The sequence below is a fragment of the Aedes aegypti genome, chromosome 1 (genome assembly GCF_002204515.2).
Source record: "Aedes aegypti strain LVP_AGWG chromosome 1, AaegL5.0 Primary Assembly, whole genome shotgun sequence".
Taxonomy (NCBI): domain Eukaryota; kingdom Metazoa; phylum Arthropoda; class Insecta; order Diptera; family Culicidae; genus Aedes; species Aedes aegypti.
Window position 1 is genome coordinate 307,321,103 of NC_035107.1, and position 13,789 is coordinate 307,334,891.

At 42.0% G+C, this 13,789-nt stretch overlaps 1 protein-coding gene across 4 annotated transcripts in view; it reads right to left on the minus strand.

Moving 5' to 3' along the window:
* Nucleotides 1-257: 257 nt before the first annotated feature.
* LOC23687573 overlaps nucleotides 258-13,789 on the minus strand; it is a 46,632-nt gene continuing 33,100 nt past the window's right edge. For all 4 annotated transcript variants that reach the window (XM_021838464.1, XM_021838466.1, XM_021838462.1 and 1 more), the window contains 4 exons: nucleotides 13,406-13,738; nucleotides 12,750-13,350; nucleotides 1,010-1,182; nucleotides 258-947 (listed from right to left, as the gene is read on the minus strand). In XM_021838464.1, the coding sequence (XP_021694156.1) occupies nucleotides 500-947; nucleotides 1,010-1,182; nucleotides 12,750-13,350; nucleotides 13,406-13,738 (1,555 nt within the window). In that variant the 3' untranslated portion in view covers nucleotides 258-499. The remainder of the gene's footprint in view (nucleotides 948-1,009; nucleotides 1,183-12,749; nucleotides 13,351-13,405; nucleotides 13,739-13,789) is intronic.

Consider the following 13,789-nt stretch of genomic DNA (forward strand, 5'->3'; position numbering starts at 1 on the left):
TTACTTCTCACGCTGTTTCACTCACCACTCCATGGATTGTATCCCATGGATTCTTGGGGCTTTCGGTAACATTGTTCTCACACATCCGTTCGACCACCTTTTGGTGATATTCAATTGTAACACCGTCTGCTAAAGAAACGCTGAAAATCGAATTCTGTTTACATTCGTTCCCATGTTATGTTTGATTAACTTATAACTTCCTCCAACTAAACAAGGCGATTTCTGATTAGTTCTAAGCAATCATACCTCCATTCCAGTTTTCCGATCCATTGCTAGGTGTTCCTTCTAATCATGGAACAGCCTTCTGTGTATTCAGAGGAAAACAGAACACCTAGTGATAGATGCCATAGGATTAAAAATACACTCAATATTGCTTCCTAGGACTAACATTCGCTGACAAATAGATTCCACAGTATATATAGATAAATGGTAGATATTATTGTCCCCCGCTTTTGGCAGATGATCCTCGTCAAGTCTGCCCAAACCAACCCAGAGATGTCTAAGCTAGCACAGCCGACGATGCCATTTCGCTGACACCGCAGGTGTTGTCACCCCTGAAGATCCGATAGTAACCCTGCTCGCCCCACTTGGGACCCCACGAGTTCTTCACAATCCAGTAGGGCATCGTTTTGTTGAACATGGGATACTCCTTGACGCCGTAGCCGACGATCAGTACACCGTGGTCCAGGTTCTTCTTGCTGCACAGCGGTTTCCACGGGTGCGAAATTCCACCCCGATAGAACTGCATCGCGTTGGCATTCAAACCGATCGAGATGGGCCCGTTGGCGACCAGGTACTGGGCCATGGCCGTTTCGTTCTTCGGCAGATCGACGGCTCCCTTAACCCGGACGTGCACTTCGGTGCTGTTGAAGTGGCACGTCTTCTGCTTCTTGGCTAGATACGGGTACTCACTCTCCAGCTCGAGGCCACCGATCTTCTCGATAGCTCTGGAAGAATAATTGGGTTTAGATGGAAACGGATTTTGGGTGGAAGGAATTAGGGTTCATACTTGTAGGCATCATCCATGTATCCTCCTTGGCAGGCACTGTCGACTGCATCGCAGTCGAGCAATTCTTGCTCTGAGTATTCCTCAAGTATCTTAGTTTTGATCTGATGGAGACCTTCGATGTTGCCGACAACGCTGAAAGCCCAACATGAACCACAGTTTCCTTGATTTTTCACCTAGAATGAGCACATTCAAAATCGGAGGAAACTTATATTATATTAACGTATATCAAAATAATAGTTTGAGAATCTTACTGCCTAAAGATGTCAACTTATGTAGTTCAAGGTTACTCCTCTGATAGAACATTCTAGAAGCTTTTGAATGTGCTTCCCCGAAGCTTCTGCAAGAGCTTCCCGGGAGCTTTCCAGAAGCTTCTGGAAGAGTTTCCCTGAAGCTTCTGGAAGAGTTTCCCTGAAGCTTCTGGAAGAGTTTCCCTGAAGCTATTGGAAGAGCTTCCCAGCATCTTTTGAAATAGCACCCTAGAAGTTTGTGAAAGAGCTTCTCAAAGAGAGAGCTTCCCACAGAAGTTGCTGAAAGAGATTCCTAGAAGCTTTTTTCTCAGCATCTTCTCCAAGAGCTTCCAAGAAGCTTTTGGATAAGCTTCCCAGATGGCTTTTTAAAAGATTTTCTGAAAGCTTCTGAAGCTTCTGAGGGGGCTTCCCAGAAATTTCTGGAAGAGTTTCTGAAAGAGCTTCCAAGAAGCTTCTGAAAGAGCTTCCAAGAAGCTTCTGAAAGAGCTTCCCGGAAGCTCCTGAAAGAGCTTCCCAGAAGCTTCTGAAAGAGCTTCTCAGAAGCTTCAGAAAGAGCTACCCAGAAGCTTCTGAAAAAGCTTTCCAGAAGCTTCTAAAATAGCTTCCCAAAAGCTTCTGAAAGCGCTTCCCGGACACTTCTGCAAGAGCTTCCCAAAAGCTTCTGGAAGTGCTTCCCGGAAGCTTCTGAAAGAGATTCCCAGAAACTTCTGAAAGAGCTTCCCGAAAGCTTCTGAAAAAGCTTCCCAGAGTCTTCTGAAAAAGCTTCCCAGAAGCTTCTGAAAAAGCTTTCCAGAAGCTTCTGGAAGTGTTTCCTGAAGCTATTGGAAGAGCTTTCCAGAAGCTTTTGAAATAGCTTCCCACATGTTTGTGAAAGAGCTTCTCAAAGAGAGAGACCCAACTAACAATTCAGAGCTACAAACAAGCATGCATGTTTAATTATTGTTCAATAATGGTAATGGCAGCTGAATAAAAAATTTGCTCTATAAAGAGCTGAGAAGGTGCTTTTTGAACACAAACTTAGATCATTGTTCAACGTAATGCATTAGAATGAACAAAAGTTGAATCGCCACTTATTAAACGTTTCCAAAGATTCTCATTCGACTAGTCAAGATTGTTCTACAAATGAGCTGAACAAGACATGTTTCCCCCAATTAAAAAGCCAATATTCCACTGAACAAATGTATATGTATAAAAGGATATTCAGAAGACGAACTAACGTTTTACTTGCGTCGCACTTCAGCTATTCCCACATGTTTAACATAAGCATGAATAAGAGCTGAATAAGTATTTTATAAAATCCTCATTCAGCTTCAGTATATTATAAGAACAGTTGATCCAATAGAGGCCAAAATGACGTTTAACAAACACATTGTTCAGCAATAAATAAGCCTTGTTGAAGCGATCACACTATAGCTAAATTTCAAAAAATGGACAAAATATCCGAAATTCGTGTTGAGTACCGAATGCATTTCAAAGCTCATAAATTATGCTATCTTAAAACTTTTGAAATAGCTGTTCAGAAAATAAGCATGGTCAGTCTCCAGAAATGCAGAATTATTGTTAAAAACAAAAATAAACATTTAAGCTAAGTATTCCGAGTAGAAGCAAAGTACTGACAAACAAAGCGTGATATTGACTTGATTGACATAAGAGATAAAATATCTGAAGACAATATCAAAATTTTGTTCCTGGAACTTCTAAACCTATGAAAAATTTGATGTACGCAGATCTAATGAATAGCTCGCAGCTATTGGTAAAATCTTGCAGAATCTAAATATGACATGCCAATTTTGTTCTAGTACAATTGACGCCCAACTAAATAAGCTCTGGTCAAGGATTCAAGCAGCCACTCTTCCGGAGTGAACAGAACGATAGGTTATCAAATTAATGAAATTCACGTTAAATACGTGGTTGTGAAGAAAATTAGGTTATCAAATTCTAACAAAAGGTTTCTGAAAAATCAAATTAGCAAAGGCAGTGAAATCAAACCGGTAGCACCAATTTGTTCTCGCCGATAACGTGAAAAGTTTCTAGAAAGCATACTACTAGTGCGCGTACCCTCACAAAAGCCCACAGTGTTGCTGTGTATTCACGAAATAGCGATTAATTAGAAAACGATTGAAATTTCAATTAAATTCTTTTGTTAATGGGTCTTGATTCGACTAAATAACCTCCATTGTGATTTTTTCATTGAAAGTGTTACTTGCGATTTGTATTGTGCATGAATAAAGCGATTATCTACACAATAGTCTGCATTGATTTCTTGAATAGCTCCATTCAACGAAACAATGGACCTACAAACAATGTACGCGTCCATGGATATCTCCCATCTTTCAGTCGATGAGGTAGAATACGAGTTACTAATCAGGAACATTTTGTTTCACTTCGATGAACACGAGAGTATCAAGCGAAGAAAACTCAAAGATAAATTGAAAAGTGAGAAAGAATTGAAAACGTTTGCTTTTTCCCAGCCGTGGCGAAGCTTGGATGAGGAATTAGTCACGATAAGTCTGAAGCTAAAGGTCATAGGTGGTTTGCTCGAGAACCCTAAAACGGATGCTAGACAACGTCAGAAGTTGAAAACGCGTTTAGTTCATTACCGAGTTCGTAATTATATCTTGTCTAAAGCTTCAGGCGCGGATAAATGCAGAAATGAAATCGTAAAAGTGGGACGACAAGCTACAGAACTATTTCGTAGATTTTTTCCCGAAGTGAATGAGGCTGACGTTCATTCAGAAGATTCCGAACGGCTTGAATCGGATTTGAATAACGTGCTAGAAGAAGTTAGGAGTGAAATCGAAATCTTGAATGAAACAACCGCGTCTGGTAAGGAGATAGAGGAGCATTTAGAGCAGGCAGATTTGCCTAACCAAGTGCTTGAATCAAAGAAGAAAGAGATGAATGAATCGGTTAGGAGGTCAGAAGAAATTTTGAAAGTACTTTCGGAGTATGAGGAAGGCAAAAAGGAAAATCCGTTAGAGCTTATCGCGGTTTTTAAATCGTTCGTTCAGCAAACGACCGAGCAGCAAAAGCAGATGAGAGAGAAGCAGATTGCTGAAGAAGAGCGAAAGATAAGAGAAGCGAAAGATAGCATGGAACGGAAAAAAAGATTGGAAAAAGTTTTAATCACTTTAAATGATCGTTTGAAAAGAGAGCCAGAAAGTGTTGAAGAGAAAAATCCGGTGAGAGATTTAGAGCAGGAACAAACGAAGGATCTGTTTGAGAATAGGAAGAAAGGGGAGAAAACGATCAGTTTTAATTACGATTCGGATGATTATAGGAATTATCGTAGGAAGGACAGTTCCGAGGACAGTAGAGAGAAGACTGGTCGTAAATACAAAAAAGAGAGTAGAGCATCCAACATGCCTCATAAGTCGTCCAAACGCGGGAAGAAAAAACGACATCGTAGACCGAGCTTTTCGGCTACATCTAGTACTACATCCGGGACAGAAAGTTCCGAGTTTTCCAGTTCGGAAAGTAGTACGGATTCTAGCAAAGAGTGGAAGGGTAGGAGAGAAAGGAGAGAAGGTAGGAGAAACAGGGATCTGAAGAGAATACCGGTTGCTGAGTGGAGATTGAAATACGATGGGAAAGATCAGGGCCGAAAATTAACTGAATTTTTGAAAGAGATCAAAATGAGATGCATTTCTGAGGAAATTTCTGAGAGAGAGTTGTTTAGGAGTGCCATTCACCTTTTCTCAGGGCGCGCCAAAGACTGGTTCATTGAAGGGATCGAGAACAGAGACTTTCGGAATTGGCATGAGCTAAAAAAGGAACTAAAACGGGAATTTTTACCACCCGATTTGGATTTCCAGCTTGAGGTTCAAGCTACAGAGCGGCGACAGGCTAGGGGTGAAAAATTTACTGACTATCTGCATGATATAATGAAAATTTTCCACTCGATGACCCGCCCGATCTCTGAGCGCAGGAAGTTCGATATTATCTGGCGCAATCTTCGGTTCGAATACAAGAACGCCATGACCGGTGCAGGAGTTAGATCGTTGTCCAAACTGAAAAAGTACGGACGGATTATTGACGAGAATAACTGGACAATGTTCCACAAGTCTCATGACTATATAGCCCGTGGTAGAAATACTCAGGTCAGTGAAGTTTCTGCAACGGATTCGTCGAAGTCCAAAGCGCCTTTCCAAAATCCAAACTCTGCATCACGTGTTTTTACCAGAAGCAAATCTAAAAATGAACCTACAGAGAAAATCAAACCGTTATCGGAGACGAAAACCTCTGGGGAGAGAAAGGAAGAAAAGTCTGCTGATCCAGTAGAGGGTTCTTCTAAGGGCACTTTGATAGCGATGGCTGAAAATTATCGTCGACCTCCAATTGGAGTGTGCTATAACTGCAGATTGAGTGGACATCATTATGCTGATTGTCCCAAACCGAAGGGCAAATTTTGTCGAATTTGTGGCTTTGGAGATGTAATTACTCCCACTTGCCCAGTGTGTCAAAAAAACGAGGCGTTTTCAGCTTGAGGGGGCAAGCTGAAGTAGATCGCCGAAACCCCCCAACAAATGATCGTGTCACTGAAGAACTAGAAATGAGTGGATTTGAACCTGTCTCTGAGAACGACTACTCTCCCGTGTCCAACGTGGATGAGCTTTTCGTTCGTGTTGATGGAGATACCCGACCGTTTGTAAAAGTGAGTGTGCTTGGAAGGGAAATAATCGGTCTTTTAGACAGTGGAGCTCACCGCTCAGTCTTGGGAGCAGGGTGTAGAAAGCTCATAAAACTTTTGAAATTGAAAATGTTTCCTTCCGATACTCACGTACAGACTGCATCAGGGTCCACTGTTGATGTGGAAGGTTTCGTGTATTTGCCGGTCACTTTCAACAATGAAAACCGCATTATTAAGACTCTCGTGGCGCCCAAACTAAAACGAAGATTGATATTAGGTTTTGATGATTTTTGGAGAGCTTTTCAAATTCAGCCCGTTGTGTTAAGTCGAGAGTCTCGAAAAAAGGAAAAGGAGTTTGAGGAAAGCTTAAGGGTGGAAGAATTGGAATGGAAGGAAGGAGGGGTAAAGGAGGAAACTCTAAGCGAAACACAAAAAGCCCAGTTAGAGAAGGTCAAACTGAAATTCAAAATTGCAATAGAGGGGCAAGTCTTAGATGTTACTCCCCTTGCAACTCACAGAATTGAACTTAAAGATGAGTTTAAAAATTCACCCCCAATCAGAATAAACCCATACCCAACATCACCTGAGATGCAAAAACGCATCAATAAGGAACTCGATAACATGCTGCAACAGCAAGTCATAGAGCACAGTAAAAGTGAGTGGTCACAGAGTACCGTCCCAGTAATTAAACCCACTGGGGAAGTACGGTTGTGTTTAGATGCGAGACGCCTAAATGATAGAACAAAACGCGACGCTTATCCACTCCCACACCAAGACAGAATATTGAGCAGATTGGGTGCAAGCAAGTATTTAACTACTATCGATTTGACGAAAGCTTTCTTACAAATACCGCTACACCCAGACTCTCGCAAATATACTGCTTTTTCAGTGTTGGGGAGAGGATTGTTTCAGTTCACCAGGCTCCCATTCGGACTAGTCAATAGTCCAGCTACATTAGCGAGACTAATGGATGACGTCCTGGGGCATGGTGAGCTGGAACCAAATGTGTTCGTCTACCTTGACGACATTGTCGTGGTAAGCGATACATTTGAAGCACACGTCCAAACCCTCTCTGAAGTAGCTCGTCGGTTGAAGGCAGCAAACCTGTCAATCAACCTTGACAAATCTCGATTTTGTTTGAAAGAACTACCCTATTTGGGATATATACTCTCACCCGAAGGGCTGAAGCCAAATCCCGATCGTATCGAGGCCATAGTCAATTACGAGAGACCAGCATCTCTCAAATCGTTGCGCAGGTTTCTCGGTATGACAAATTATTATAGACGATTCATTCCAGGGTTCAGTGAGCACTCTGCACCTCTCACTGATCTCCTGAAGAAAAAACCTAAAACTCTACTGTGGAACTCGAAAGCGGAGCAAGCTTTCCTAAACCTCAAAGAAAGTTTGATCGCTTCCCCCGTACTCGCTAATCCCAACTTTGACCTTCCATTTCAAGTCCAATCAGATGCCAGCGATAGTGCCATAGCCGCAATCCTGACTCAACAACATGAAGAGGGTGAGAAAATAATTGCTTATTTTTCTCAAAAGCTCTCTCCTGCTCAGAAAGCTTACGCAGCTTCAGAAAAAGAAGGGTTAGCAGTCCTCTGTGCCATTGAGAAATTCCGTCCATACATTGAAGGGACACATTTCACTGTGGTCACAGATGCGTCAGCTCTCACTCATATAATGAAGGGTAAGTGGCGCACATCATCCCGATTGAGTAGATGGAGTATAGAATTGCAGGGGTATGACATGGAGATCAGACACAGGCGTGGGAAGGATAACGTCATTCCCGACGCACTGTCCCGATCTGTGGAATTGGCCGAGATTCTGTCTGACCAAAATGTGTGGTACTCTGACTTATTCAAGAAGGTTGAATGTTCACCTGAAGATTATTTGGACTACAAAATTGAGAATCAACAACTCCTCAAACTAGTTCCAAACAAAACCGAAGTACTCGATTACCGCCATGAATGGAAGCTCTGTATCCCGGAGAGTGATAGAGAGCGGATTCTCCATCATGAACATGACGAGTCATTACACATCGGATACGATAAACTGCTCGATAAACTGAAAGCCCGATACTTCTGGCCGAAAATGGCAGAGCATGCGAAAAAGTACGTTGGCAGATGTCAGGTGTGCAAGGAATGCAAACCTAGCACCATATCACAGCACCCAACTATGGGCAGTCCACGTCTAGCCACAAAGCCATTTCAAATTTTGGCGGTTGACTTCATTCAGTCTTTACCGCGATCTAAAGCCGGAAACATGCACTTATTCGTCCTTCTCGATGTGTTCTCGAAATGGACAGTTCTAGTCCCGGTTAGGAAAATTTCTGCGGAACTGATCGTGAAGATCCTCGAGGAACAGTGGTTCAGGCGCTACTCCGTTCCCGAGATCATAATCACCGATAATGCCACAAGTTTCTTGAGCAACGACTTCAAGACATTCCTGGCGAAATATGAAGTGAAACATTGGGCAAATTCGCGTCATCACTCCCAGGCGAACCCTGTGGAGCGATTGAATCGGAGCATAAATGCGTGTATTCGCACTTATGTGAAATCCGATCAGCGCCAATGGGACACCAAGATTTCCGCTATCGAGCATACGATAAACAATACGTTGCATTCGTCCACAAACTTTTCTCCTTATCGCGTCTTATTCGGCCATGAGATCATCACCACTGGTCAAGAGCATCGGAGAGATCCAGACACGATCGATATTTCTGAAAAAGAACGAAATGAACAACGATTAAAAGTTGATGATGTTGTGCATGCCCTGGTTCGAAAGAACTTAGAGAAGGCTCACGATCGAAGTACCAGAGCGTACAACCTTCGTTTTCGCCAACCCGCTCCTGTGTACCAAATTGGTCAACAGGTTTATAAAAGAAATTTTGCCCAATCGTCTGCTGGAGACAATTATAATGCCAAACTTGGTCCAGCGTATGTACCATGCACCATTGTTTCGCGAAGAGGCACGAGCTCATATGAGCTTGCCGATGAATCCGGCAAGAATTTGGGTGTATTCTCAGCCGCAGATATTAAGCCCGGTATCTCAAATTGATCAGCACAGATTTCTCCATCGTTCAGTCCTGTTTTTAGAATTTTAGGAAGTTAATAATTACTAATATCGAGAATTTAGAAACTCGACCGTAATCAACGTGTCCGCGTCGGTGAATCGTATTGTATCGATAGAGCAAAAATCGTTAGAGTGAGCGATATTGATGTAGATGAATGTAGGTACGTGTTTTCTGTAGTAGATCTGTCTCTGTTCGACAAAAGTAGAACTTCAATTTTTAAATAGAACGTTGTTTAGAGGGATCGTAGCTTGCGAGTGAAGAACACCACCGACCAATGAAATATGACTAGTAGTGACCAAAATTCTTCCTCGTGATAATGTAGATACTTTTAAACCGGTTATATCTGCACTGCGGTCCTAATTAATGACATCCGTTGCACCAAATCTAATCATCCCAATCCAAAAAAAACATATAATAGCCCAGAATGCAGAAAACTATTATCAATTCATTCGATCGATTTGCATCAAGTAATTTCGCAAGACTAGTTTTTTATTTTGGTTCATCTTTCACGAAACTTCACAGTTTGGATAAAAAGGAAGATGATAAGGCCAATTAGCAGAATCGGGAATTTGAAGCGGTACAAATAGCATTCCGTGCATGAAAGGAATGAACTATTTGGTGATTACACGCGACAATGTCTGTTTTTGGGAAAGTCGAATGCATGAATGTTGCATCTCAAACCTGGTATGCTATTTAGTTAGGTAAACTTTATTAAAATTAATTGATAATAAATTATACAATTAATTTTGGGGGGAGATAGAAGGTGGTGTTACCGTTGCGAAGATCTTAATTTGTTTATTTATTTTTCAGAATAATTGTTAGTATTTGTTGTTAGTTTGTTGTTTGGTTATATTAAATTAATTATTAGAATTGTAAAGAAATGTTAGTAAAATTGTTATATGGTTGGTATTAGGCTGTTAATAATTGTTAATTAAATGTATTACTCCGGAATTAGTTGTTAGGAACAAAATTTGTAAATACACTAAACACACATTGAACACGTCTAACAATAATCATGCACGAAAAAGGGGAAAACGCGTCAGCCATAAGGTATGCCACGTCAAAAAGGGAATAAAAGAAAGGGTATGGAAAAGGGAACAGGATGAGCAGGCTACTGGGTTGGAAAGCGCTAAGTAAAAGGTCTATTCCAATCTAGATCTCAGCGAGACCACACGGAAATATTCCAAACTTAAAGTGACCGTTACCCGAAGAAAGTTTAAAGTACATAAGTGCATAAGTGCAACCGTTCGAATCAGGACCCGTTATAGTTTGCCTGAAGATTTTGGCAGAGGCTCCCACGACCCGTCTAAACCCGTGGTGAACCCCTGTAGCTGCCCTGAAGGCCCGCCTAAGGTCCCAGGATCACCAAGGATACCTGAAGCCGACCATTTGGGAACCCCGACGCCCTAGGAAGCTGGCGCAACCCGTTAAGGAACCAACTTCAACGCGGAGACCGTTAGGCCACACCAAGCCATCCAAGCCCCGTAGAGTTCGCGTTCAGCCTAGAACGTGCCGATCAACCCCCACGTGCTCCACTTCCGGCCGGCCGCATCGAGACACGACACACCTCACACCTACACCACACCCAGTAAGTCCAATAAAAAGAATTAAAGAAGTTGAGTGCGTTTTACTTGGACCCTTGACGAGCTTACGCCGACCCTAAGAGTCTCGGAATTTGAGCCTGGTCCCTCCGACCAGCCGGGTAACAGTTTATTTTAGATATAATTTCCAGATATTTTATATCATATATCTATCAAGTTAATATCACTTTTGGCTATCCATATTATACTTTCTATTGCTAAGCTCTTTTCGCCTGCTCGGGATGTTTTTCCGTACAAGAAAAATGGAATTTTCTTTGACAGAATTGATTAAATAAATTTCTATAGCCAGCTACATTTGAAATGACATTTCTTCACAACTGAATAAATAATGCGCTCTAAGAAAAATGATTTACTTGGCCATTCCCTTCAAATGATTCAAATATATTCATACAGAGAACTTTTACTTCAATGCATATGTAATAGGTTTATGAAAAATACAAATAAAAAAAATAATCAAACTATAATTAATAAAATTATTTAAGTTAATTTATCAGTTTTGAACAAACTAAAACTTATTATGAAATTAGATTAATCATTTCAGACTTTTTTACCTTGTGTAAATAAACATTATTTTGACCAACATCGACATAAATTTTCTCACTGTGTGCTAAAAATAGCCGACTGAACTCAGCTTGGATCAGCACTAAACAGCAGCTGAATAATATGCTTGTTCAGTTGTAGATTAGCGTACCATGTGTTGATTAGACGTTGTCGAATAGAAGCTCGAACATGGTCAATATTCAGCTATGAGAAGTTTATATTTTGCACTGGACGGTATAATCATCAATTTTAGGATGGCGCAGATAGCAAGGCATACCGCTGACGATTGGAAGGTCTCGAGTTCGAATCCAGTATACAGGCGATTTTTAAATAAGATTGTTATACTATCATAAGAATAGTGCACACTACATTTATAAAGTGCCTAGAAAAATATTTTTTCGTTTTTATTAGTCTATAATTATTTTTAGACCAGCCGTATAAAAGCTGAATTAAATGCTTGTAAAACGTTTTTAAAGCTGAAAAATAAAGTTGGTATTCAACGACATGCTTTAAAGTTTCTCCAAATTTGTGTGAACAATGCTTTAACAAAGGTTGGCCATGGAAATTATTAAAATGTTATAAAACATGATGCTGGATAAAACTGCCATAATGGTGTTTGTTAAATGAGTGTATGTTAGTTGGGGAGCTTCCCAGAAGTTGCTGGTAGAGATTCCTAAAAGCTTTTGAAAGAGTTTCCCAGCATCTTTTCTAAGAGCTTCCAAGAAGCTTTTGGATAAGCTTCCCAGATGGCATTTTGAAAGAGTTTCTGAAACCTTCTTAGGGGGCTTCCCAGAAGTTTCTGGAAGAGCTTCTGAAAGAGCTTCCAAAAAGCTTCCCAGAATCTTCTGAAAAAGCTTCCCAGAAGCTTCTGTAAGAGCATCCCAGGAGCTTCAGAAGGAGCTTCCCAGAAGCTTCTGAAAGAGCTTCCCAGAAGCTTCTGAGTGAGCTTTCCAGAAGCTTCTAAAAAAAACTTCTCAGAAGCTTCTGAAAAAACTTCTCAGAAGCTTCTGAAAAGCTTCCCGGAAGTTTATAAAAAAAAGCTTCCCGGAAGTTTCTAAAAAAGCTTCCCAGAATCTTCTAAAAAAGCTTCCCAGAAGCTTCTAAAAAAGCTTCCCAGAAGCTTCTAAAATAGCTTCCCAGAAGTTTCTGAAAAAGCTTCCCAAAAGCTTCTGCAAGAGCTTCTCAGAAGCTTCTGAAAGAGCTTTCCAGAAATTTCAGAAAGAGCTTTCGAAAGAGCTTCCTAGAAACTTCTGAAAGAGCTTCCCAGAAGCTTCTGAAAGAGCTTCCCAGAAGCTTCTGAATGAGCTTCCCAGAAGCTTCTGAACAAGCTTCTCAGAAGCTTATAAAAAAGCTTCCCAGAAGCTTCTGAAAGAGCTTTCCACAAGCTTCTGAAAAAGCTTCCCAGAAGCTACTGGGAGAGCTTCCCAGAGACTTCTGCAAAAGCTTCCCGAAAACGTCAAAAATAACTTCCCAAGAGTTTGAAAGAGCTCTTCCAGAAGCATCTGAAAGGGCTTCCTAGAAGTTTCTGGAAGAGCTTTCCAGAAGCTTCAAACTATCATTCAAAGGTACAAGGTTAAAAACTCCAGCCTAGTGAGATAAAACTGAGCTACTCTGCTTAGTTTTATCAGAGCAACACACTTACCGGTGAAACTGCCCCTAACTCACGCCAATCAAACGACTCCGGAAGTTCCATGTTCTCGTCGATCTCGGCCTTGGGATTACCCACGTGATTCCGATCTTCGTCTCGCGGAATAACCAAACCGGTTCGTTGTCTGTACTCTGCGCTAGTCATGTCGGCAAAGTGCGTGATGCCATACTTGGCCGTTCCCTGTTCGTACTTGTTCAGCTGTTCGATCTTGAACAGATTGTTCTTGAAGATCCGGAATCGCATCTCGTGCTCCAAAGTGCTCTGATACTCGCGGCTGTGCTTCAGCTTGAACTTCTCAAACAGATGCCGGGCGTGATCTTCCCCCTTCGAGTAGTGACCTTCGCCGTCCGAGTCGGACTGCCGAGGACGAACCGAACGTGCGGAACGCTTGGAAGCTGCTAGCTTCTGTTCCTGCTCTGGTTCATCATCTCCGTCGCATTTGACGTTGTACTTACGTTGGTCCTGAGCGTCCAACCAAACGCGCTCCCACACGGAAATCTTACAGATGACCTCCGGTTCACTCTTGACCTTGAATGTGTACTTGTACAGGGAACCTGCGACCAGCTGGACGGATCCCTTGACGATTTCAAATTCACTGAAAAGAGAGCGATTACCCATCAAGCGATTTGGTCCAAGATATCGATACTCACTCGTAGGACTTGGATTTTTCCGTGTTGTATGCCACCAGTCCGGCCTTGATCCGCTCAACGTGGCTCTTGTCCTTCAGATCTTCGGCGGACAGCTCGTTCGAGGCACCGGTCTTCTTGGCGTGGCGGCGAGCACGTGCAACCGAGCTCTCATCCGTACCGTCGCATTGAACCGTGCGCTTGTACGCCTCGGAAGGTTGCTTATCCTCTAACCACGGCCTCTCCCAGGAGTTCAACTTGCAGACACGTTCTTCGCCATTTACGGTGTACGCAATGTAGTACGTGTAACTGTGACCGGCCACCACCTGAACGGTTCCGTTGACTATTCTCGGGCTCCTGTGGAAGGATTACAAAAATGATTTTCAGTAATATAAGAAACGATCAAAG